The sequence below is a fragment of the Apostichopus japonicus genome, chromosome 2, assembly GCF_037975245.1.
Source record: "Apostichopus japonicus isolate 1M-3 chromosome 2, ASM3797524v1, whole genome shotgun sequence".
Lineage (NCBI taxonomy): Eukaryota > Metazoa > Echinodermata > Holothuroidea > Aspidochirotida > Stichopodidae > Apostichopus > Apostichopus japonicus.
Window position 1 is genome coordinate 15,486,364 of NC_092562.1, and position 27,198 is coordinate 15,513,561.

General features: G+C 36.8%; 1 protein-coding gene across 1 annotated transcript; it reads left to right on the forward strand.

The window, feature by feature from the left end:
* The first annotated feature begins 1 nt into the window (after position 1).
* Positions 2-26,396, forward strand: LOC139979570 (FAS-associated factor 1-like). Its single transcript, XM_071990510.1, has 16 exons — positions 2-197; positions 5,945-6,093; positions 8,105-8,307; positions 8,461-8,558; positions 9,430-9,533; positions 9,998-10,187; positions 10,455-10,538; positions 12,680-12,830; positions 13,852-13,997; positions 15,373-15,527; positions 16,335-16,471; positions 17,321-17,409; positions 17,703-17,783; positions 20,678-20,767; positions 21,788-22,003; positions 22,785-26,396. Exons 1-16 carry the CDS (start codon positions 153-155, stop codon positions 22,863-22,865), a joined length of 2,019 nt encoding a protein of 672 aa, XP_071846611.1. The 5' UTR covers positions 2-152; the 3' UTR covers positions 22,866-26,396.
* The last annotated feature ends 802 nt before the right edge of the window (positions 26,397-27,198 follow it).

A 27,198-nucleotide genomic window follows, 5' to 3' on the forward strand; every position in this document is an offset into this window, starting at 1 on the left:
GTATTACGATTAGTCACATTTCAACGTGCATATATTAGCGAGACTTGCAGCAACATGTCATTGCTTTAAAGTTATGTGGTCACAAAAGGGACCTTCCCCCAATCTACGTCATAACTATACTTCGCTGTTCCATAATTTGTTTCCAAACAACAATGGCGACTAACACTGACAGAAACGAAATTCTAGCAAATTTTCAGGTTGGTCTCACCTCGTATTATTCAAAAGAGGAAAAAACATGTAGCACTTAATCTACAAAATGAACGACAAGGAAGTTAAGAACAGTAAAGTTCTTAGTGCATGCGATGACATGCATTTCAGTCGATTCTACTCTTTAATAGGCCAACAGCGGTTCGACTGACTGCGAGCATGAACGAGGCACCCGTTTGTCGTACAACTAGTATGTTAGGCTACAAAGTAATTAAGTATGACAAAGCATTACAGCTGATTTGCTGTGCAGGAACATTCGTCAATATTATAACACAGAACAGTGTTAGGAAGTTAGAAGTATTCGCTTTCAAGTACTAACTGCAAGATACTGCCTTTAAAAATAAGGCAACAATCAGTCAGTGCAAAAGCTACCAATTCCAACACGTCAGATATCAATCCAACGTTTGTTAAAGTGTAGGCTAGGCCAAATCTGGGTGAGATTTTTGGGGCTAGGCTGAGGGCATACCTGTATACAGTTCCAGTAGCCAGTGGGTTGAATTATGGCACTTAAATGCCTCAAATGTTTACACATTGTCAAAGTAGTGACACAAGATATTTGTAAAATTATTGTAGTGTGTTGACTTCATGTAAATATAAATGATGAATCCAAGGACACTCTGTTAAGAATAAGGAAGAAGGTTATTAAAACGGCCCTGAATTCTGAGGGTAGTCTGTGGGTTCTTGTACTATTTCTGGGTTAAAAGTGGCCCAGCAATTGCCCCTGTATTTTATGTTCAGTCCCCAGATCAAAACAAGTGTCACTGAAATTACTCTCAGTATTTGTGGAAAAGCCCTGAATAATTTCAACTTAACCCACTTGGCACAGATTTAATGTTAACAGCTTGAACATAAATTGTGATTGTTGACTACCAACATAAAGTTCATACTCATATAGAACAACAATCTAGATCATACATTGCCAGTCTTTGATTAACTTTCAATTCATCTTTTTTAACATCTTTGATGTGACTGTTACTAGTGCACTTCTAGTGGAGCATACCTTGTTCAGTTTGGCAAACCGGACTCAAACTTGTAAATTTTCTTTACCTGGGAACAAAAAACCAAGTTTCAAATACACTTAAATATTGGCTTCACTAAATTAATGTAAAACTAGGCTGGAACTTTTCCTGAATACCAGAATGTATTCAGTAGTAACAACTTTCACTATCATTTCAGAAAACCTTATGTATTATTTTTTGGGGGATAGAATTATAATTTTTCCATTGCTTTTTATATTGACTGAAAGTTAGGACTACCAGTAGACTGCTTTCTAAAATAATAAATGTATGATATTTCCCAAGTAATTTTTCTATATTTATGAACAAGTGTGACAACCATTTAGTGAAATGTTTGCACAAAAAATGTTTACAAAGTGAACCTGATGCATATTAAGCTGTGGCATTTTTTCCATTACATGGGCTTAATTGCCAAATTGAGTTTTGCAATCTGGTAATTTCTGATCTATTAATACACTACTTTTGGGGAAGATCCTCACTTGAAATAGCTGATTGTTCGTGGGCGACAGTGGTTGTGACAAAACTGTTATATATTGGAATGTGTATACAAAAAGATTGGCACGAACTAAGAACAACCGTAGTGGAGTACTTAGCAATAAATACACATGGGGGCAATAGGCTGTGGTGAACAGAACAGTAGCTAAGGATTTGCAACCAAGTTTGCTTGAAATACATTTGAATTTTCTTTGACTATATTTTTCAATTGGTGGAGGAGATCCCTCTCATAAATTTCACAATATATGTCAGAAATTCATGGTATCATTTGAGGGGAACCTTGTAATGACTGCTATTTCAGGGCAAAAGCTGATCCTGATTTTCTCGGTGCTGTTTAGATATTTCGTTGCTCATGTAGGATGAAGTGCCAGACTATTTTGTAGGTGTGGTTACTGGGGAAGATTAATGAAAGTACCATAGTCGGCCCACATACTTGACGTATCACACCATACAGATTTTGTACAGTAGACTGGCTTCAAGATTGTACCAATTCCACACCACCGTACTTGTAATTTATGAAGGCCCGGGGCGATATATTCAGTGAAATTATCAGGCCATTTGAGGACAAATTCACACATGTTGCATCTTTGCAATGATAAAAAGAAAACCAATTTTGAATTACTGATAGCATTCCCTGAAATTAAGCTATGAGGAGAGGAAAACAAAAGGTCAACTAATTGACTGTTTTATTTTGGAGGATGCAACAGTAATGTTCAGCTACTAACAGATGGTCGCAGGCCTAAGCCAATACACCTAGTATCAATGTCACATGTGAAGCTAAGATATGTTCAACTCCTATCTTGAATCCAAAGAGACAGAACGTAAGCCTGTAAAGTGCTGTTCCTTTTGTACAAAAATGATGTTGTTTCCATGGCCTCCATTGCAGTTAATTTACTTTGGTCTCCTAACCTTATGAACTGCAATAAATGCATGCAGCCTTGTGTGAGCGATACTTAACTTCATTTCAGCAGAACTAGCAAATTTTCTTTGCCCTGCTTGCCTTTCAAATTAGATCATTTATAGCATGCTTTGGGAACCTGAACTTTGTTTTCAAGAATTGCCACAGACCAGTTGGTCTTACAAATTTGCCAGCAGTTTTTAGGGCTAAGTTTTTATTACTATTACTTCCCTGCTTTTATACAGTTGCTAAAGTCTAGTCCATGAAGGGTAATGCAAAATAATTCCAAAAGTGTCTTGTTGCTTTTTTGCTTTAGATTATTATGATCAAGTTGAGAAATAGCCATTGAATGGGAAATATTTCCCAGTTTGCTGTTTATGGATAACAATGTCTTTCACTTTCAAGGTGCATATCAAACATAGTCAATTCCCACAGACAGATTACTCTGTTACATACTTTCAGTATGAATGTGAAATGAGATTAGTCTAGTGTCATTCACTGAGATTTATCTTGCTGAGATTGGCCCAAAAAATTATTGTTAGCATTTGCTGCAATAAAAAGAGCAATAAAACAAAAATGGTGAAACCACAAGCAGTTGAGTAGAGTGCGTTGTATTTCAAAATTTTGCCAAACACTCAACAAAATATGATACATTAGGGATATTAGCCCAAACAGTTTTGTGATTTTTCAGGGCAACTGCTGTAGATTTGCCTACCTGAAGTGCTCCTCAACTTTTTCCTTTAGACATACATTCAAAGATTGATCTACAGTACAGTAGTATCTATTTCCCCTCTCCTCTTAATTAAAATTAAAATTAGTGTATGTACTTTAGCCTAGTGGTACAGACTGTAGAATTTTGATCCTTTTGGCTGTCATTTGCAATTTATACCTTTTGAGGTGCCCCTCCTTCCCCCACCCCATTCCCCCTCCCAGTAAGATCGTAAGTTCTCTGCTTAGAAAGGAGATTGATTTTAAACTATGAATAATGCATATTTCTAAGGTCAGATGAGGTCATACCATTTTCTTCTATATCAGATGTGACAATTTGTTTTAAGCATAATTTGTATGCATCAGGGCAACATTTTTTTAAGGATATGTTTCATATTTTTGTTTTGTCCGGATAGTAAATTTGGTTGTTAGAAAAAAGTGGCAGAGTATCAATGACCAATGTGTACTGTACACTGTAGGAGGAGGGATGGGAGTTGAACACCAGCTATGGGGGTGATACCAATTTTATCATTTGACATATTTGCGGGTATTTAGTTATGTACAGTGCAATCGGAATTGGATGTAAACAACCTCCACAGCTGTTTTTGGTGGTCCGAACAGAAATTTGGTCGTCTCGTGCGAACCAGAGTAGCAATAAAAAACTTATGCCCTGTACTGTATGGTGTATACAGTAGGCCTACAGGACTAGAAAATTGATAATTCTCGTTTGGTGGCACAAAGAGATTCACTATTAGGAGCTGCATGGCGCTTTATAGTTACATAGCTTTGTCTTTGATGAAAGCATAGGTTGGATTTACTGCATGTTAAAATGTACGGTCAAACTGTTAAGCTGTAACTTCTCCATTCACTACATTCCACTTAAGGGAGGTAAATAGAACTTGCCGAACTTATTTAAAACTAGCAAAAATGAGGAGGGCGGGAATAGTCATGTGACCAGAAATACAGAGAAAATTTGCAGTTTTGGTGTACATGTCCTGATTCGATCTATATATGAAAGAACAGTAACTCAGTCATTAATGTATCACAAGATGACCAAAGACGTGGGTGATAATTTCCTTTGTATTAAAACGGCACTCTCAGTGAATCTGAAAGTCGCAAAATTTACCTCAAAACAAACCTTACAGTGCTCACCCTTGCAGGTGATTGATAATTAAGTGGTAAGTTAAGTGTTTACAATAATGATAATCAAAAAATAGAGACAAAAGTGGCCGTTCGCTTCTTTTGGTTTCGATGATAATCATAACCTTTGCATTCATGATGGCGTGTGTGTGTGAGTGTGTTTGTGATGCCCAGCTTGTAAACACGATATCTCAAGAAGGGAAGGTCAGACCAATTCATATTTGGTGTGTAGAAGTACCACAGTGAGTACAAGAAGTCTATAGTTTTTGGTGGAGGCCAAAGGTCATTTGGGTCACCAAGGTCAAATTGTGAAAACCTTGTAAACACGATATCTCAAGGAAAGCTTGGGAGGACCTCATATTGAGTGTGTAGAAGTACCACATTGAGTTTAAGAAGCCTATTGTTTTTGGTCAAAGTCAAAGGTCATTTGGGGTCACCAGGTGTCAAATTGTGAAAACCTTGTAAACACGATATCTCAATATGGGAATCATGGGCAAACTTCATATTTAGTGTGTAGAAGTACCACATTGACTACAAAAAGTCTAGTGTTTTTGGTGGAGTTCAAAGGTCATTTGGGGTCAAATTGTGGAAACCTTGTAATCACAATATCTCAATAATGGAAGCTTGGGTCGACCTCTAACTTAGTGTGTAGAAGCACCACGTTGAGTTAAAGAAGCTTATTGTTTTGGTGGAGGTCAAAGGTTATTTGGGGTCATCAGAGGTCAAATCGTGAAACGCTTGTAAACATGTACAATTCACTCTCCATTACGTCAGATTCATGAAGAAAACTGTTCATGTTACATCATCGAAACCACAATGCAATTTTTGCATTCTGGTTTGTTTGTTTTAATTGGTGATCTGTTATGAAGCAATTTGCATATTTATTGTGGTCATGGAGATCATCGTTAGAGAACAAGACATTGTACACTATGTGGGAGGTACAGTAACAGTATATCCATGGATATCAGTTGGAAAGTTTTGATTACATGAGAGAATTTTGTCATTCATGTAAAAGCTTTGCCAATAAACTTTGTCAGCTTGTGTTTGCCGAGACCAGTGATATCTTAAAGTTGGTGGCAAACGGTAAGTCTCTCTCTTACGGTACTTGGCCTGCCATCTTTCATTGCTCGGATAAATTAAACTCACATTGGGCAACACTTGCTATACTGACACTTACAGCAAGCGTATTTCATTCTGATGTCCCGTAAAGCTGCACACCAACTAGATCGACAGTGTTGATGCAATGATCATAGCATTAAAGAAATGATAATCATAGGCCTGCCAATACCATCTTTGACCTTTTTGCAGTCACTGCCTAATCCTGATGCAGACATACTGCGGAAGATGAATTAATTACAGAAATTATGAAAATGTATTGAAACAAAATTGAAGATTTTGAGATATGGACTCGGAGGGTGTTCTTTCATCATCATCATCATATGTCGAAGATGAACCTTTTCTTCCTAATATTATTCACCAGGCATGTACAAGTATTGAAGATTTTGACGAATGCTTGGCACATTTAGAACAGAATGACTGGAACCTGCATGAAGCCATCAACTCTGTCCTCAAAGCTCAAAGCAGTGACTCGCCAACGACGCAACCTGAGCTTCCAGAAGTGACGGAAGTGTAAGTAGATCCTCTCACTGCTCTCACTGCAACTGGAATATCTTCCATTTCAATTTAATTTGCTTTGGATCATTTCAATCCACTCCTAGAATACAAGACCGCAGAGGTATGATAACAGGAGAACTTCGAACAACACATATATATGATACATACAAGCGTTCAGATTAAGCAATGAGCAATGAGAGAAAGGAGTGAGAACTTTAGGAAGGAAAAAAGATAAAAAAACTACCATTTCTTATTAACCTCAACAGCTGAGACTATGAATGATATCTATGCAGGCAATAGATTTATACATGAATGAACAGGAATTTAACTCTTGTTGGTTACTATGTACATGATGTAAATATTAGAACAATAGCACGTGTCTGGCATTTGATGAAGCACAAAGAGGGAAGCAAAATGCCATTGAAAAATTATGTTTTTTGTTTGCCTATCATTCTTTGTCTGTGATTGCAACATTAAAACTTTAGTTTGCAAATCAATCGCACTTGGACAAATCACGAGACATGGCTTTTCACTCGCTGAAGTAAATGGCGAGTGGATTTGCCGTCTACCGGTATAAAATAAAACTGGCAGTGGGTGCCATGACGGACATGGGGGACATAAAACAACAAGTACTGTAGGTTGGTTAACGTATCGTCGGTCCGAGAATCGGCATGACGAGTCCTATACCTGACATCAAAGCTAGTGGTGGTACTGCTTATTATCAATTATGCTGCTCTCAAAAGCCTTTAATACATTATTATTAAAATAACTCATGTGTGTTGTAATTCAGGAAAATGAGAGTGAGAACTACTTGTTTTGAGCCAGTCAGAATTTTTAAGCACTGGCATATTTTTAAAGCCAGTTGATTGAAATTGTGAAATTGTAGGCCTTGAAGCAACAATTAATATCACTTCATTAAATATTTCATTTTCCAACTTTCCAAGCTGGTTCTACACTTCCGGGTGTCAATGATAATTATGAATAATGATGCACGTCAATGTTGATGAATCAGATTGTTTGAGTGTTTTTTTCGACAGATTTATAAGTCATTAAGCCATTTAATTGACCTTATAATGTTTACTTTTTTAGAATCAAATGAACGAAGGAGAATTCCCCTTTCTATTTTATCCTTGGATCGGTCATAGATCTCTCTTTACCAGTTGGGATTTATAAATAAACTTGGGTGTTTTTTTTGGGGGGGAGTTGACAATGTTTGCTTTACGTACGTGGAATAGTAATTAATTAGCACCGGACCATTGTTGAGAAGCAAGTTGCACCTTGTACCCGGCAAGATGGGGAAATACCCGATTGTGACATTCAAAACGTTACATTGTTCTGCACCGGACGGTCTGTTTGAGGGTATATATATACACGTACAGTAAGACAAATAGGTTAGCATACATAATTGCTAAAATAACAATTTAGCAACAAAAAAATCCTTATAACAGGGTGAAAGGAAATATGTGTGTTTAATGCATACAATACCTGAATTCTAATCTGGGCTGTTTCTTAAGAGACATACAGAAATTCCTCTGTTTCTTTCATCAGTTGATATGGTTCACTGATTCAAGTTGTGCGATATTCTAGGTCAGATTTTTATGTACAAAACAAATGCACTGTAAGATACTACCTGAGCTGACATGTATGAAAGACACTAATGGGGATGTCAGGGCTGATTTTAATTATCTATGGTGATTTATTGTGCAAAGGTACAGTATCCTAACTATCAATACTACATATTGTACCCTTACCGGTGAAACAAAACTGCTCCAAATAGTTTAAAAATTGTGATAAGTAATAAATATATGAATAAACACTGGCTTTGGCCGCTGTACTAGTGGTACATTATTTGGCGCATCGAAAATAACCGTTTCATCCATTGTAATTGTTTGACGGAACCATTTATGCTATGGAAGTGCTAAATATTCCGTTAAAGTGAGCATGATTTCACCATCTCCTTGGCAGAATATCGGTTTTAAATATTTCCCCATTTATACCTTCTGTACCTAACAATTTACTTTCACAGACCCGTCGTCAAAAGTTCCAAGGTCACTTTTGCGAGTGAACCTCAGGTTGTCTTTCCCAGTACGTCCTCTCGAGAAGTCGATGCGGCCGACAGTTGTGCTGGTCCGTCCAAACCCCCAGCCCCCAAAATCCGAATGCTCCAGTTTGCCATTTCGTTCAGGGGGAGAGTCGTACCTCACGTTGTAGAAGATAACAGAACAGTCGGTGAGTAGCGTTCATGCAACAGCTCCCATCAGATTTGTTAAACAGAAAAATTCATGTAAATATCCATTTTTTTTTTTAGGGTTCTTAGATCTCAAAGTATTAAAGTTATGATTTATGATGAAAAAGGAACATTAATTTCGTTTTTTTTTGCAGGAGTCATTAAGGATTTGTTAGCAGAAGAGTTGAAGTTACCGAGGGACAAGATGAAAATAACTGGATGGAGCAGTAGTCGAGTGGAGCCACACGACGAGGTATCCTATTCACACGCATGCGTGCCTTAGACCTGCGTTTAAATTCATCATCCTGCATCCGCTGGTTTTACTACTCGTATCCTGTGTTATTCTATTGTTTACTCATCTCTCTGACCTAATATTTTATGAATGTCAACCAAAAATGATGCAAATGTGAATCACTTCCCTATAGATTTCCCCCTTCAGGAAACATGCAATAGTGTTTAAACGTTATTCACCAACAAAAGTGTGTTTTTTTTTTGTGGTTATTTTGTGTTTTGTTTTTTTTCGTGGTTTTCTTTGTTGGTTCTTTTTTTTTTGTGGTGTTTTTTTTTTCTTTTTTTTTGGTGGTGTTTTTTTTTTGGTTGTGGTGAAGGAACATTCTAAAATTTCTCAGATAACATGTTTGAAATTTGCAAAGTTTTCTATGCTAACAGATAGAGGCCATAAGCTTTTAGCCATTCCTGTTGTGGAAGGGTTCTTTTCCTTTTTTTTTTACCTTTTTTTTTATTTTTTTTATAGTGTTTTTTTCTTTCTCTGTTTGAAAGAGATTGCTATGTCACTCACTGGCATTTAAAAAGACTAATAAAAAATAATAATAATGAGTGAAAAAGCTTTATTATGTTAAGTGGAGGTCAATGATGATTTGATGTCAACGGACCCTTTTTTAATTTCTGGTCTAAAGGATCGGTAGTCCCACTAGACAAATCCCAAGTAACTTCATATCGGATCCCAAAGTAACGTTTTTGTTGGTTTTGGAATTGATATATCGCTAGCATCTCTCCTGAATATGACCCCTGAATATGACCCCTTCTGAATAATTTTTAATGCAACATCACCCGCTTTAGTTTCTGTCCTGAGGAAAATTTGTCTCATTTGTACCACTACCCAGGAACTCCTGTCTCGGCTCCACTTACCGCTTGTGAATCAATTGAAACTGTACGTACCTGACATGGACGAACCATCCGAAGAAGAAGAAGAAGCAAATGGCGAAGAGTAAGTATTGCAACCTGAAGGAAGGAAGAGGGGGAGGGAGGGGGAAGGGAGGGGGTTTGGATTGGGAGTACAGCTAAAATTGTGTCCAAAGAAGAATAACTTGAAGAGATATCCAACTTAGTAATAAAGTACATAGTAATCTGGGTAGAAGTTGTGGTTATCATCAACCGGTAATGTTAATAGCATTTTCATTTAGACATAAAATGATGATTGCTATTCTGCTCCTGAAACAGTCAATTTGCAAAATTAAAACATATGATGTTTGCTCAGTGAAGGTATATATATACGTGTGTATATATTGTGTGTTAAAGTATTCGATTTAACTATCCAACGTAGAGAACTCTTGGCTGTTTGTGGTTACAAGTGTTCATAGCAAAGTAACATTTGACATTGCATGGTAAATGTTGCCGTCAGTTTTGTATGTCTAACTTTTTTTGTGTTTCTGAATTCGACTCTTGTTGCAGCTCCTTTGCAGAAAGACTGAGTCAAAGTTATATCCTAGAAATCACAGATACAGATGAGAATCATGTCTACAGCCTACGGTACGAAGGTTCCAAGACTATCTTTGATGTAAAGCAGGGCGTCTATGCGCTCACCAATATACCACAGCGACAACAGAAGTGGGGCGGTTGGTGCATAGACAGTGATGATTCCGTAAGTTAAAGAAAAAATTTACAAGTTTCCAACATTGAGTTGGTAATTGTCATACTTTTTAAGAACTGGACCATGTAATGTATACATTAAAAAAAAAAAAAAAAATGTAATGTAATGTAGTAAAAATGTAAAGTAGTATACCGCCACCGTTATGTAATTAACTCCATAGAGAGTAGTTGATGATAACAGAGAGATTTTATATATCGACAAAAACTGATGTAATTTAACCTTGCAAGATTTTTCCTTCTCTTTGTTTTTATGTCACAGTTAACTTTAGCAGCATCTGGTATCAATCATCCAAAGCATATACTCACGTTATCAAGAACGACACCGAAACCTGAAGTCCCAGCGGTAAGACTTTAACCAGAGAATCATAGTTCTCTTTACATATCAGGATTGCCATCTCGCACTTCACCTTAATAATACCTGTTGTGATAAACAATTGGTACTTACCCAGACGTCCCATATTGGTAAAACCTTCAACACTACATCACCCTCTTGAGATCTTGTAGGGGTACGAAGCAAAATGTCATACGATGGGACTCATGGTTTTTGACGATTGTCATAGGTAAAAAAATAATCATGCATGTGGAGGGAGAGAATATGGCGAGTATGGGGTCATAGGTTATTTACCAAATACGTTGATCGAAAGTTACCATTACGGTCAGGTGTGATATTACATAGCTATGAATTAAGATGTCATGTGTCTAATGGTCTTAACATTTACCCTTGTAACTGACTGGCGTCACATTAAAGAGCTACCCAGGTTTGTATGTATCGACTATAGAGCCACCTCTTTAGATAAGCAGCTGTATTGGGTACAGACCATAAACGAGAAGCCTGTCTCGTAACTGTCCGTGATAGATCGTTGACTGACAATAATTCCCAGCTCTGGTCACTGACCTTTTCCTTTCATAGTACTGAACAGAAATAAAATGATGATGGATTGGGGGACTGGGGAAGCCCCTGTAATGCTCTGCTATTTTAAGTTTGTAATTTGATCAACGCAATTACTTTCACTGTCAGCGAAGGTCATTATGGGAATTGTGAAGCCAAAGGTTTTGGGGATTTCCTACGTCTCGTTTCACTGGGATACATCTTGTGTTATATGAGGCATCAAAAGTACTAAACAAATTTTCATGGTTATTCACCTCTCTGTTTTTCATTATCATTTATTGGTTATTAAATTTTGATCTATTAGGCTGCTCTGTCACATATAAGCAAAGTTTGTATCCAAGATTCAAGGCAAGGGATTATAGAATGCTTCTAAAAGGGTATATGGTATTCTGGCTATTCGTTGTGTATTGATGTGCATTAAAAGCGATATTCCCAGTGTCAGAAAATATGATACTAAAATGGAAAAGACAAATATTCTACACTGTTAGTTGAAAAGCCCCACCTCAGTATATTGTCCCTAACTCAAGATATGGATGATTGAATGTGACCTTTCTTGACTAGCTAAACCTTCCATTCTTTCCTTGGAGTGGACCACAGTAGCTGGCCAATGATGTCATAACGGCAAATAATCTTCAACAGCTTGTACTTCCCTAATTCTTCTTCTTGTTGATGTGACCTCGAAACCTGACACAATTTGAATGTGTTCTTAACTGTCAAAATTCTCTGTATTTTGAATTTCATCAAAGTGTAGCTTTCTTGAAGAAGTATTATTTTCATCTGTGAAGAAGTGAGCTAAATATGAATACAGGAAAACAAAATTATTTTAGCAGAGGGCACTGTCGTATCAGTCCTAACAGTGCCTGGATAGAGACGGCTCTTGGTCCTAATGTCTACAAAATCTCCAAAGATTCTGTAAAGCGCTGTACATAGCATATATCTCAATCTGAGTGGTAGTTGTGATTATATGTTTAAAAAGATCTCGTATGCAATACTTAGGAGGAGAATCGCACCGTACGAGTCAAGTACATTCCATTTCGGAGACTCGGATACAATTTTTAGCGATGCTCAAAGCTTAAAACTCAGTTTATGCAGACGTGATTGAAACTACCTCAAAGTCGATGTCCAGATATGTGTAAAGTTGCCGATTAGGACGGTTGGCAATATTTCTTTGCTAAATTGTGTTAGTTATGAGTGGTATAAACAGAATGTTAGTTAAAATATGTCACACTATGTGTAAAATTAGAGAGTGTGCAGATACTTGTGCCAGAAGTGTCCGTCAGAAATTCCACAAAGGAATTCTCAGTGATTTCAGAGACTCCAGCTTGTCAAGTTTTTTGCGGAACTAGAAATGACTCTTTTGATTTCGGGCGTGGCTGGAGATACCCAGTGAACGTAAACACCAGTGCTGCAGTTCCTAGGTAATGCATCGAGGAACGCTTTGGGAAAATTGAGATCCCGTTGAAATCTGGAGAAATATCAAAGACCCTCATATCCCTTGTCACGATTTAAACAAAGAAACTGTTGATGTAGGAATTAGTTTTTCGAGAGGTAGTAAGACTAACGTTTAGATTTTTTTTCATTCTGTTCGTTGAAAGAGAACGGAAGCGATAACGGTAGACGGTGACAGCTCGGACGATGAAGAATTTCAAGATGCCAACGAAACTTTGGACAGCTACGAAGGTGCAATGTACGAAGCAGAAGAAGAAGCAGAAGAGATGCAGACTTCCAGAAAATTTGATCCATTAAGTGAGCATGGGTTAACAGAGTTCATTTATCAACTGTGAATTGTGTATATATGCTTTATGCAGCTCTCCGATCTTAGCGGTTTCATGTGAACATATTGCATTCACATGTGAATTATTCATGTACTATGTGGGAGTTAAGCTGAACGACAGGGTATTTAGATGGCAGACAGTGTTAGTCTTTGTGGGAGGACAACTGTGTTCCCACACTGCTAGTTAAACGCCCCATTTCATTATGTAAACCCCTTATTTGAAGGTCAATAAGTTTTCTGGATAAGTCCACTAAATGTCTTAATTTCACATAGGCAGACTGTTCTTTCTGGATATTGAAACATTTTGGTTTAAAATTCTATACTGTAAGATCCTTATGAGTGAATGACATGGTTGATGCCCACAAGGGATTTCTACAAATCTGGTTCTCACTTTATAATTCTTGGACAAATTTAACTCACTTGCTCTTCATTGGTCAGATAGTTATTTTGAATTTTGAGAAAATTGTATGGCAGAATCAAAAAGCTAACTGGCTTGCTGGTGAGAAATACATCACTGGTTCCATACTGCTAGCTGTAGAAGCCCCCATCTCGTTATCTTTCTCCTATGTAACTCTATCATTTTATTTGAAGGTTTACTAAAGCTTTTCTAGATAAATCCACTAAACACCAACACAGTGAACACTACACGTTAACAATCTCGTAGCTTTCTCTCACATTTTAATGTTCAACATATATGGATGATTTTTAATCATGGAATTATCATGAAATATTTTGTTCTTCTTTCTGTTATTTCTCCATTTACAACCAGTGATTTTATTACAGTATTTTTAGAGATAGATAACAATGATTATTATAAAGTGTAGTTTTTTTGCTAAGTAAATTTTGTGAAACACCATCAGTGTTATTTGGCAACCTTGCGCCGTAGGCTCCTCGTCGCTAGTCCGATGGCGTTGCCAGATGAGATCCGAAATATACTTTGGATGACTTTTAGTCGTGGAAAGAATCATGACGTATGCCGTTCTTTCTCTGCAGTTCCTCCACACACAGCCAGCGACGCTGAGGCACTGCAGCATTTCTCGAGAGAATTTGAACAGAGATACGGCACAACTCATCCCAGCTTTTATTTAGGATCTCTGGAGGATGCTATCAAGGAGGCATTCAATGGCTCTGCAAAGGAAGTAAGTGGAACACAGTGTAACAGCGATTGAACTAATAATCCATCAAACTTTGAAAGAGACAAAGGATAGAGGGGGAGGAGTAATTAAACAGTTTGAAGTATTCATTTAGCGTTGTCAAGTGACTGAGCTCAGAGTCATAGACCAAGAATAACTCAATTCGCTTTTGAAAAATCACTTATGTTCAGGAAGTGGATACTGCTCCATGCTCACTTGAGAGTCAAACTGGCAAAAACATCTGCCATTGTGATTTGAGTCATGAGAAGTTTCACTATGGTATTCAACTTCAAAATCTTCCTTGGTCAGAATGAAATCATCCAATTTTGCACCGATGCAAATACAAAGGTAGGAGACACTATGGGTGTAACACTGGCAGCTGTTGTTTACCAGGTGTCAATGTTGCTTTCGAATGAACTCTGTTTATATTTAATATGCACAGGCAGCTAGCATCCTATGCAATGTAATGCAATAATGTAAAACGTCATTGTTTGTCAGTATGTGTTCAATACTGTTGAATATATATATATATATATATATGTATATATATATATATATATATATATATATATATATATAATATATATATATTGTTCAAACAGTGATCAGCACAGCTGTGTTTGGTTTGTGAGCAATATGACACCTGGAAAACTGGATGAAATGAGAGAGACTCTTTTGCAATATGAAAAATGTGTGCATGATTATTAATGTTTTTAGAGTAAATGAGCTTGCCTATGGCTGAGCTAAGATCTGATCATGGTTTGATTAATGTTTCCTCTATTATTTTTGCTAGAACCACGCCCATTTGATTAACCTTTTTTTTTAAATCTTATGATTTTCGTATGAATTTTTTTTCCATTGCCAGAACTTTGATTGCCCTGTCTTCTGAAGTGTTAAATATTACAATGAATCATTTTAATTTGGTGCTATTTTGTATTCTGTATCTAACTTTATATTTCAAACTTATTTTTCATGTTTCATGTTTGTCCAAAACAGGCTAGGGAGAAATTATGCCAAAAGGAAGGCATGGGTCTTTCTTTTTCTTTTGCTTTTGTTATATCCTTTCCACCCATTGTTTCCTTCTTTTCCCTTGGGCAGTCACTTCTTTCTTATCATTCATACAACCTTTGTTTTGTCTTTGTTTTCTGGCAACCATCGAATGATACAATAATCAGTTACTCCTTTTTTTTCTCTTTTTTTTAAATTTGACTGGTGTTTCCGTTTCGTTTAAGCAAATGTCGAGTGAGAAAAAATAAGTTTCCTTTGAATCCATTTTGAAAGTGACTTTAAACAATTAATTTTATTGCAAATAGATGCAGACTACCTTTTTCCCCTGTTATTTCTCATTAGTCATTTTTGACCCGGTATTCTCTATTTGCAGAGGAAGCTCCTGGCGCTTTACATCCATCACGATAAGAGCATCTTCAGTAACGTCTTCTGCAGCCAGGTTCTCTGCGCTGATAGCGTGGTCTCCTTCCTCAGTCAAAACTTTGTGACTTGGGCTTGGGACGTCACAGAGGACAGTAACAAAGACAGGTGAGTTCTTAAGTTTCTGATTAGTTAGGAAAGGGAGAAAGGACATGTATGTATTTATGTATGTATTTTAGATCCTCCTTGCAAGCAGGAACTCGCAAAGAAGCCCCATTGGCTTATCAAAGCCGCAAGCTGACCGAAGTCAGCCTCTTACATTCATATTTAACGTCCATGGTTATGAATTGTCAATAACTCTGTAACTGGATGACATACATTATTCTTGGAGTGACTCGAACCGGGGACCTTATGATTGGAAGGCACCGGTGTGAACCACTGAGCTAACACTCCACTTACATGTGTTGTCGGCGCCGCAGAGAGAAGTTCATTTGCTTATTCCTTGACACGTTAATAAAGAGAGTTGCAGGTGCAGAGAATCGTTCTTTATTGTCTATGACACTCCTTTCCAGACTCCTCGTGTAAGCAAACACCACGCCCTGTCTCCTATCCGGAAGTTTTACTGATTTTTTTTTTGTTTGTATTTAATTTGTTTTTTGTATAAATTTATATTTGTATAAATATTTGTATGAATTTCTATAATGAACAGATAGCAGAAATAGTCAATGTTAAGCATTTGATTAATTAGTAGCTATTTGGGAAGCTGAATCAGTTGTTTGGACTGTTAGACAGTGCACTCTCAAATATCAAGCATTTGCTACTTTCAGTTTTGATTCTTTGATTAAAGAAAAATCTACCTACGTTATTGAGAAAGAAATGTGATCACTAATTTTTTTCTATCTTTTTTACTAGTTTTATTGTGTTGTATTGCAATCTGTTACTTATTAATACATTTCTTTTGGCTTGATATGGCAGGGTTATGGAGGCAGTTAAGAACCAGTTTGGTAGTGTAACCATGGCAACAATACGTAACCTGCCTCCGGATAAGTTCCCGGCGTTAGTGATCATCATGAGGCTACACTCTAATACACAGGTGTTCTATGTGTCTCAAGGTAAGTCAATACCAGCAGACGACAGCATGTATCGTAAACTACTCTATTGCCTGGCCCATCGCATAATGTGTATGAATTAATCATGTCATGTTATATTGTATGTATGAAATAACCCTGTCATGTTGTATTGTATGTATGGAATAACCCTGTCATGTTGTATTGTATGTATGGATTAACCATGTCATGTTATATTATATGTATGAATTGATCATGCCATGTTGTATTATGTGTATGAATTAACCCTGTCTTGTTATATTGTATGTATGAATTAACCCTGTCATGTTGTATTGTATGTATGGATTAACCATGTCATGTTATATTATATGTATGAATTGATCATGTCATGTTGTATTATGTGTATGAATTAACCCTGTCTTGTTGTATTGTATGTATAAATTAACCCTGTCATGTTGTATTGTATGTATGGATTAACCATACCATGTTGTATTGCATGTATGGATTAACTATGTCATGTTGTATTAAGTGTATGAATTAGTCCTGTCATGTTGTATTGTATGTATGAATTAACCATGTCATGTTATTGTATTATGTGTATTAATTAACCATGTCTTGTTGCATTGTATATGTGGATTGTGTTGTGTGAATGAATTAACCATTCCATGTTGTATTATGTGTATGAATTAACCAATCCATGTTGTATTGTATGTATGGATTAACCATACCAATTTGTATTGCATGTATGAATTAACCATTCCATGTTGTATTATGTGTATGGATTAACCATTCCATGTTGTATTGTATGTATGGATTAACCATTCCATGTTGTATGGTATGTATGAATTAACCATGCCAGACATGTACTTCATCAATTCTCTTTGATTTCTGTAGGTGACACTAGTCTAGATGAACTAATGACCAACTTTGTCAACGCTGCCGAAGTTTTCAACGAGGGTAAACAAACAGAGATTCAGATGGAGGTGAGTATTTAGGAACGTTCCAGTAACCAAGGAACATGTCTTCATCAGTTAGGGAACCATTTTATCCCCGATCGATCCAGTGATATTGTCTCCTTGGTTTAATATCTTTTCAGGTTCTGGGTGGAGTAGGCTCTGCAGGGAACCCTAGAACACTCAATAGTTTTTCTAATATTCACTTTTCAAATTTCACTTTTGGGCAGACAAGATGTGTTTTTAAGACTTTGAATGCATGATGATTGCTACGTTGTTCTCTTTGGCTTTTGAATATTGTTTGGTTTCTTTTTAACTTGCAGGAAGAAAGAGAATCTTCAGAGAGACTGAAGCAAGAGCAAGATCTCGCTTACCAAGAATCATTAATAGTTGACAGAGCTAAGGTTATTCATATGTGAACAACAGACTGATCTTGTCGTCTGAGGTCATAATGTGTGCTGTGTTTGTGTTAAACCTTAAACTGACCCACTCACTCTCCTTGTACAAGAGTAATGGTATCAGAGAAGGACACCTTTTCACTGCCATATGCTCACTATGATGTATGATACTAGTGTAGAATCTATTGTAATTGTTGCTCTAGTTTAAGAGCTCCACCCGAATATCCAATCTGAGGTGGGGGTGGGGGAAGGGGGTTTAACTAGGGTAAAATCTCTGGGTTAGATTCTATAACGGTGTAACGAGATGGGAGCTCCTGGTAGTATCTGGTAGAGGGTTCAACTAACAGAGCTTGTCCCGGGGGTTGATTGAAAGATTATGGCTTTGTATCATTGTTAATGACAGATTAGAAATCACTCCAAAATAGATGATAAAATAGAGCACCGGTTGATTTTCAGTCATTATTATTATTTTTAGTTTAATTCTCGTCTCCTCTCAAGTTAATGTTGAGTTATCATTTGTTAGACGAAGACAAATCAAGCGATAACTGTCCATTACTTTCAATTAAGTCCAATTTGAGTGATAAGTCAAAGCTGACCAAAGACCCTGCTGCTTACAAACTAGTGTTCAACCGATTAACCTAATCGGAATCGGTACGAATATTGCATAATCGGAACATAATCGGAATCGGTAACAATTACGTGGAATACCAGTTATGTCATACCGATTATTCAAAAACATATGGAAGGTGAAAATATCATTATTCAAAAACATATGGAAGTTGAAAATATCAACTGATGTATTAGGTTTGTTCTTTTACTACGAAATATTAAAATAAGACACCCTCTATACTTCTTTCACAGTGTATACTTTCATCAAATTAGGCTGCCAGGGTCGCCGATTTTGCTTCCCTCGTGATTAGTGACTTCATATTTCTTGGCACAGTAAGCACAGCAGCAATACCAATTTCGCGAATTAACGAATGTGCTTGGCAGGGTCGGAAGTAAGCGGGGCGATGGGCGATTCGCCCTCGCAAGTGCTAAAAAGCCCTCCTAAAGCACAATTATGAGTGCGAAAAGAAATATAAGAAAATCGCCCTCGTTATATCAGGTGTCTGTGTAAAATTAATTGTGACATGCGTTTGCTTTAGCTAGGAATTGCAGTTGCAGCGCGAATCGCGCAAACAATGTTCACATCCCGCATCAAATTTGAAGCAGTGCAATCACCGGGAATTTCCCGTGGCAAATTACGGGCTGCACGAAGCAATTTCAGTACCAGCGAAAAGAACCTAAAATCCTCACAAATCTCCGACCACTTGGTAGCCTTACTTCACACTAAGCCAACTGCATGGAAATCTAACCTTGCCATCTGTTTATTCGCTCAAGTTGTGTCGCAAATAAAAAATAAAAATATCCACGGAAACTGCAATCTTCGACCACATGTTAGCCTAACAACCACACTAAGTCAATGGGAAATGTAGCCTAACCATCAGTTTGCAAAAAAAAAAAATGCGTAGCTTAAGTTTACAACTTTCAATTTGCTGGAAGTTGGCATTTGTTTGGAAGGTACTGTAAGTGGTATGTCTTATAGAGGGAATGTTATATTTTATATTGGAGTAGTTTCTAGTTGTTATTATTCCTTTTCATCAATCTGGTATAACATTTTAGAGTAATTTTAAACAAGTTACGATGGTACAATTTGCTTTTCAGTTTGATTGGCCCAAGCTTACATTTTCTAATAGAACCTGAATGGAGTTAAATAGGTAACGAATAGGTATGTTTAACTTCAAGTTCGTAACATTTCTATTGGTTCATAAACGGTATAATACCGAAAATAAGTACAAAATAATGTCGGAATGAAGGCAATGTGTCATTAAAATTTACACTTTGGTAAAGATTGAAGATGGATGGTTTGTCTGAGATACTTTTTGAGATGGATATTTTGAGTAACTATTCTTAGCCCATTTCAAGCCATTACAGGTGACATTCACGTCGAGGTGGTTAGGCCATTCGCTTACCACAGTGCTGACTAAGTAGGATGTCATATTTCCATATTTTGGAAATTAAAAAAAAAAAAAAACTTTTTTTTTCTTTCCGAGAAACTCCAGAGGTAATTTGGTACATACAAAATGAAACCTTAGAGCCTTGTATAACAACGAAGCAAAATGAAACAGGGGAAAATCACAACAATAATTGTTTTCTGTCAAACTTTATTGCCGATTTCGTATATACGGGATATTTTCTCATTTTCAAATAATCGGAATCGGAATCGGAATCGGTACGATTATGAAAAAAATAATCGGTAATCGGTATTTTCTGTTATGCATAATCGGTTGAACACTATTACAAACTCGCAGTAACGACTAGTATGATGGAACGTTATTTACAAACTGGTGATTGGTGAAAATAAGCACACCTCTAACAAATGTTAATTGTTTATCAGCAAATTGCTCCAAAGAGCGACGTTAAGTGACGCAAGGAAATTTCCAAGGCAGCTATGCCTACACAGGTGCTCGTTGAGATGGAACACCTGTTCCCTTCTTCTGGAAGGATTTAATGTAGGTCATGAAAAATATGATATACTTAAACTTTGTTTTTTAATAATCAAGCGCAAGAAAACTGGAGAGTCAATGTTTTCTAGGGTAAGCTTTAGAACTCTGGGGATTAGGGACTTAATGGCACTTATAGAGTAAATTGAAATATATGCCATACATGACACCGTACTAGAATTTTGCAGTCAAAGAAATTAGGGACTCGGAAAGAGTAGCCATGCGATCCCTCAAACTGAGATGTACTGATTTGCACCCCAATTGAAGAAATCTGGAACATAACTTTTTTGTAAAAATGAAAAATTATCCAAGTTTCTTTTCTGATTCCCCCATTCATAATGTGTGTTATTTCAGGCCGAAGAGAAGGAGAAGCAAGAGCAAGAAGAATTGGAGAAGATGAGGATTGAACACGAGGAGCAGTTACAGAGACAGGAACATGAAGAGGTACGGAGGGTTGCACAATTAAGCTTCACAATTGATTTAAACTTCATCCTTCCCACATGATAGATCCAAGTAGATGAAGCTGGAGATTTAATCTTGCAGTCAGCAGGGAGAAAAAGCTCACGTAATTAACTGTGACTGTCAGCTGCCAGAGTGGGGGATAAAAGGGGTATCGTTGTCACCCAGCTTGGTTGACTTTTGCCCCAGATTTCGAGGGGAGGGGGATAAAGTTCTCTATGACTGCAATATGTCCACTTTGCATTTTCTATAAAATTTGCATAATTTTTTAAGAAATGACCCTTTAAACATCTCAGGTTAATAATGAAAGTGGCTGGACTACTTAGTCTAACACACAGACCAATAGGTCACAGTTCCTCAGAATGCAACACAAAACATATATTAAGGCTTCAGATGACATGTTTATAATGTAATACAAGGTCAAATATCAACCACAGATGCTCTGTTGCAAATGTCAAGTTTAAAGAATGTGTTCTGATTGAGTTGTTAGAATTTGTAATGAATGGATTTAACATTAGACTGAAAGAAGCTGCCATCATGATTAATTTAGCCTTAAGATAGTATTCCAGGGGTTGAGCATATTTTAAAGGGGAATATCTTGTAAACCAGAACAACTGGGGAGCCATTTATAGCACTCATATTTCTCTTTCTTTCTTGAACTGTATTTAACATATCATAGTTAAAAATTCTTGCTAAAGTCACTCTTTAAATGTGCTGGATGATTTCAGATGTAATTAATTCTCAGATAACATATTGTCATGGAGCTCCGTACATGTTACATAATTTTGAGAGAGTTGTGGTAATAGCCCATGAAATATATGTTTGAAGTGTAAGACTCATTTGTGGCTCTATAGGACAGGTTAATCCATTCTAGTGCCTCCTGTGAAGCTTTCATTCAGTTTGTTACTTTGTAGCATTGATATTTATATATTTGATATATAATATATATATTTGATATTTTTGATATTTTAATTGATGCAATGATTAAATCAACTCATCAAACAGGCTATCAGACGTTCCTTGGAGGAACAACTCACGGATGAACCTCCAGAAGACTGCTCAGAACCGATGACGACTCTTCGAATGCGCCTGCCGAACGGAGAGACCCTGATCAGACGTTTCCTGGCTAACGAGAGAATGCAAATGGTCCTGAACTTTCTCGGCTCGCAGGGTTTTAATTCTGAAAATCATAAAGTTCTGACCACATGGCCTAAGAAAGATGTAAGATTTATATGCTTTATATATACAAAGATGTCGTTACTATAACATAATAATCTATCTGGATGGTATCGTGGAAGATATTCACGATACCAACCAACGCTCTGCTCACAATAAGATATTGCATATCGATCATTACATCTCCTATTGATTGAAAAACAATCTCATATTTCTCTGCATCTCAAGGATCAGAGGATGGTGTTTTGTTATTATAAGCTTGGCCAGTTATCTAAAGACAGACTTTGTTTGTAAAAAAATGTTTTGTACTGTTAAATTTTCTTTCCGTTAATAATATTTGCTCCTCATTTGCATTTTGCATTTGACCATCTATGAAACTAGAACGTGTGGATCATCTCACATAGAGGAACATTGAAAGGAAAAGCCAATCATCTCCTAATAAATAGCATCATACCCGAGACCAAGGACAGAATTCATAAGAGATGATAATGTATCATAATATATATCAAGAATATTAAATTTTAAAAAGAAATTGGGAATCAGCTTTAATTGTATTCTGAGTTTTAGATTCATTTTGTTGGGAGGCTTATCCCTGCTTTAATCCTTGCAGCCAAGTTTGTGTGCAAAACTGTATCATCCCTGTAGGATTATGTATAGTGTACTGGGAGTTATTCAACACACTATATGCTTAATTATCTACTATAAACCACTGTGTATGTCACCATTTGGTTTCATTGCCGGTGGACAGAAGGAAAGTAAAGTCGTACGATATTCGAGTAATTTTCCGAAGAGTTACTGGAACTTGTTCTATCCATCTTTCTTACAGCTAACCACCATAGACACCAACCAATCGTTCAAAGATCTAGCCCTCTGTCCCCAAGAAACTCTCTTTGTCGAAGAAAGATGAAGCCATAACCGCTGACGGGGGTTTCCGTTCAGAGGTCCGATGTGTAGCACTGTCTTTACGTTGGTGATGTCACGACAGGATCAGCCAATCAGAGTGGATTTTTGGTGTGCTTTTAAATGGATGTCGGGAGCGGGGATTGGTTGAACTGAGCTAGTTTGCGGGGTTGTAAGAGGAAGCACTTCCTGATTCGGTTGAGCTTAAAATATCAGCTTAATCAGTCGTCTTTCATGCACGTTACAGTTTAAATATAAGGTTTTATTGAAGTTGAAGTTGTTTGAAGAACAGGGTGGGGTGGGTTAGGAGGAGAGCTGGTATTGACAGGGTGGGGGGTGAGGGGGAAGGGAGTACATTTTGCCAAAATTGATAATAAGTAAGGATTTGTGAATGTGTGAATGTGTTTTTGTGTTTCATAAATTTCACAGGAAGTATGTCATTCAAGTCATGTCAGTGCAGTAAGTTCAGTAATTTGTGTCTCTTTTTCGGCATTTTTGTTAATATGAATTTTGCACAAAACATAAGAAAAATCCAGTTCATTGCAATCGTCAGAATGAACATACGTCGTGAAAGGTGATCATCAATGGGTTTGGAAGTGTCCGTCCTGTTCGTGTGTTTTGTGATTAAATGAAAATAAAGTCTTTGTGCCTAATTAAAAGACCAAATTATTCAGAAAGTAGTGGATAGTGTGAAGACAACCCAATCGTGACTGTTATGGTAAATTGTCTCACAGGGATTACCTTAAATGACATCACCCATAATGGTTATGTGTCTGTTATTGTTGGTCTGTAACTGTGATCCCCTTCGTTAATTTATATATAGAGATATTTATCGCTTGCAATGAATGGCTATGGGTTTGGTTCGTTCATGAGGGCATGTGACATGAAACCTATTCATTCCATTATCGACATGAACTAACTAGTACACATAGTGTGGGCTTACATCTTCCTCTCTTAAGATGGTACGTATCCCACATACACTGTTTGCTGTGTTGTAGTAGTCTACCAGAGACAGATCCAGGTTTGTAGAAAGGCTTAGATATGGCCCTGGGACCATGTAATGGGGAGGTGGGAGGGGGAGGGGCTTGCGGAGAGGGTCAGGGAACATCCAGACAAATTTAAAGTGTGCTAATGTAAACAACTTTTGAATTGCAGTTGAAAGAGAGGGGTGTATACCTCACACATCACATTCCCCCTCAGGTCCGTGCCCCAGCTGCCTGTCAAGGGTCAAGGCCGACGGGCTGGACGTTGGCAAATCAAAACTCTCCATCGGGCTATTTTACGGAAATGTTTCCTGGAAGAGCAACCTGCTTTTGTGTATCTTCATAGTGTTTGCTTCATGATGTCAATTTGACAAACTTACCCAGAGAGATATTTCTATGACAAGTGGATGCTGATGTGTTACGTGTTAGTGGTGAACGTTAACAGAGAAGGGTACAGCATGTTGTTGCTAGTAAAGTGTGTTTATGCGGGGAATTCCAAGGGCATTATTAACTTCTTTTGCTACATCAAGGTGTAATTTTTTGGTGCTAAGTTTACTTTTTGCACATTTTCATTACAGCCATAAACATCACAGCATTTTGTTTTCTTGCATCAAGTTGTCAGTCACTGGCAGCATTTCAATAGAAAGACAATTGATCAATCAAACTATGACATCACTATTAAGTCCTCTCGAAATGAATTTTAATGAACAGTAAAGAATGTGTACTTTGGATTTAGAAAAGTTCTAGTAAATCATATTAAAAAATATCAAGTTCAAAATTTCCAAAAAACCTTTGTTTGAACTTATCTTCATTATTTCAAATACAAAACAAAAACTGTTATCAAACTGCTTATCCACTAAAGAGCATGTGTAAGAGAATGTGTAAAAGTAAGAGGGCCTGACGTTTCGATCCTAGCAGGGTCTTCTTCAGAGGCTAAAATGAAGAAGATACTGCTAGGATCCAAACATCAGGCTCTCTTACTTTTGCACACTTCATGATTTCAAACGCATTGTTCTAGGGCTTTTGCAATTGACCTTACTGGAAGGTTCCTCTTGAAGGACTTAACAAACTTTTTATGTCTAATGTAATACTTTTACCCACAAAAGCTCACTCTGCAATTACGTCACCTCTTATAACCAACCAGTGGCCAAATATTCGAAAAGTTTGTATTAATTAAAGCAAGCTGTACTCAGTATTGATGTTAGAACTATCAATGAACACAACTGTCTAATAATATTTTCACAATTAGGCTTGAAATTATCGACTGTCAGACATCAACACAAAATGCTGTAAAAATGGCTGCAAATTTTTTAACTTTGATGGTATTTGCTGAATTTTGTATTCTGTAACCACTTTTGTAGACCTGTATTTTGGTATTGAAATGCAACCTGCAGTTATGAGAGTGCTTACTATGAGTATTTTCACATATTTAAGTTATATTTAACCATGATTAATACCCATTGAGTAATATAAAAATTGACAGCCTACAACAGACTGAGGCATGATGTTACTGATATACAAAGGTTTAAAATGTAAATACCTGTTTGCAGAAATGAGTTAGGTGAATTACAGGCTGTCATGATTTAATGTACAGACAATTTGTAATGACAAGAAGAGAGATATGTGCATATCTACGAGAATGTTTTGGCAAGGTGCCCAAGTCTAGGAGGGACGAAACCATCTCCAAAAGTGGAAGCAACATCCACATCCCGACTGAGATGGTCGTATTTGTTTACAGTAGAGTAGGCATCTGTAATATATGGTTTGGTTAATTTGACACACTCATTACCAGCTCTTCTTTTAAAGTAAACGTAAGACATTGTAAACACTGGTTGGTTTCATCTTGGTAGCTAACACAGTAACAATGTAACATTGTAACACTGATTGGTTTCGTCTTGGTAGCTCTACTGGAACACAAGCAAAATATGTGCTATTGTATGGTGTTAAGTTGCATACATATATTGAAACCTTTATACTTTGAAGTGCAATGTGTTAGTACTGCTTTTATACCAGTATGCCATTTGTTTGAGACATTTCTTCTCTGTGCATGGTTTGTCTGAAACTTTTTCATGGTTTGTGCATGGTTTGCCCTCGACTCAAATTGTTACAAAGGTCATTACAAGGAACATATTTGGAAGAAAACTTGTTAGGATCATATTTATCAAAAATAAAAAAATATGCAGATATTTGTACTTGCACAGGTTTCTCCTATATATATATATTTTTTTCTCCCGTTTAAATTTGTCCAAAATCTAGGTATTCCCCTGACACATTTCCATTTGGCACTGTTAATTGTACCCTTTGTATACTCTCAAAGTTTCACATATTGTCTAAGCATTTGTCACATGTTGCAATATGAGTAACTGTTATATGCCTCATATTTAGGCCTTAGGCTCAAATATACTTTGACCATAATGCATAATGATTTACGACAGTTTAATTTGGCAAAATGTTGTCCCCAAATTATCCTCTTTGTGTAAATTTTGGGATATAATGTTATTTGAACAAACCTTAATATAAATATAGACAGTCTGACACTTTTGTAGCAAAATTTGTGAATCTTTGTTAGTGTTATTTTTTTTTTTTTAAGGGAATTTAAAAGTTGATGTCAAACTGCTATTTATGTGATTTTCCTGCCACACATTGTTTTTTTTTTTTTACAGAGGCACCAGTATTATGTTTGTTTATATTTGTCGGCAAATGTCTCATTCATCACAGCAGTGACTTCTTTAGCAGGCATGAGCTTTTTCCGCGAATTCGCGGAAAATCCGTGATTTCTTTTCTACCTCGGGGACAAAACTATTATCCTAACACACTGTAGTATACGCAAACAGGAGCCTATACCGCAAATTTTGCAAAGTTCCGTGATTTTTTTTACCCAAGGCTCATCCTTGCTTTAGTGTGTCAGATATTGTAATTGAGGTCAGCAATGGTCAAAAACTTGCGTTCAAATTTTGATTTGATGTTCATAAATCCAAATGGCATAGAATCACTAGAACCTGTCGGCATCTCTGGTTCTTTTCAAACTTTCTTTTTCACGAGTGACAAGTATTTTGTTAAAAAAAAAACATAATATTCTACTTCTAAGTTAAACATTTTTTGAGAGAACATGTTATTTAAGTTAACTCGTTAACAGCTAGGCATGTTTTATAATATATGCAACAATGAACTACACAGAGGGTCAACAATTTGTATCTTTATGGGTGTTGAATATTCACGGCTTGTTTTGAAGATTCTTAACGTGCATATTTATGACCTGTCGAATATTAACAGCAGAAGTGATTGGGTACAGTGAGTGGTAAATTAATACTGCTGTTGTTGGCGTGAGGTGACTGTGCCACGAAAGATGAGATCAGT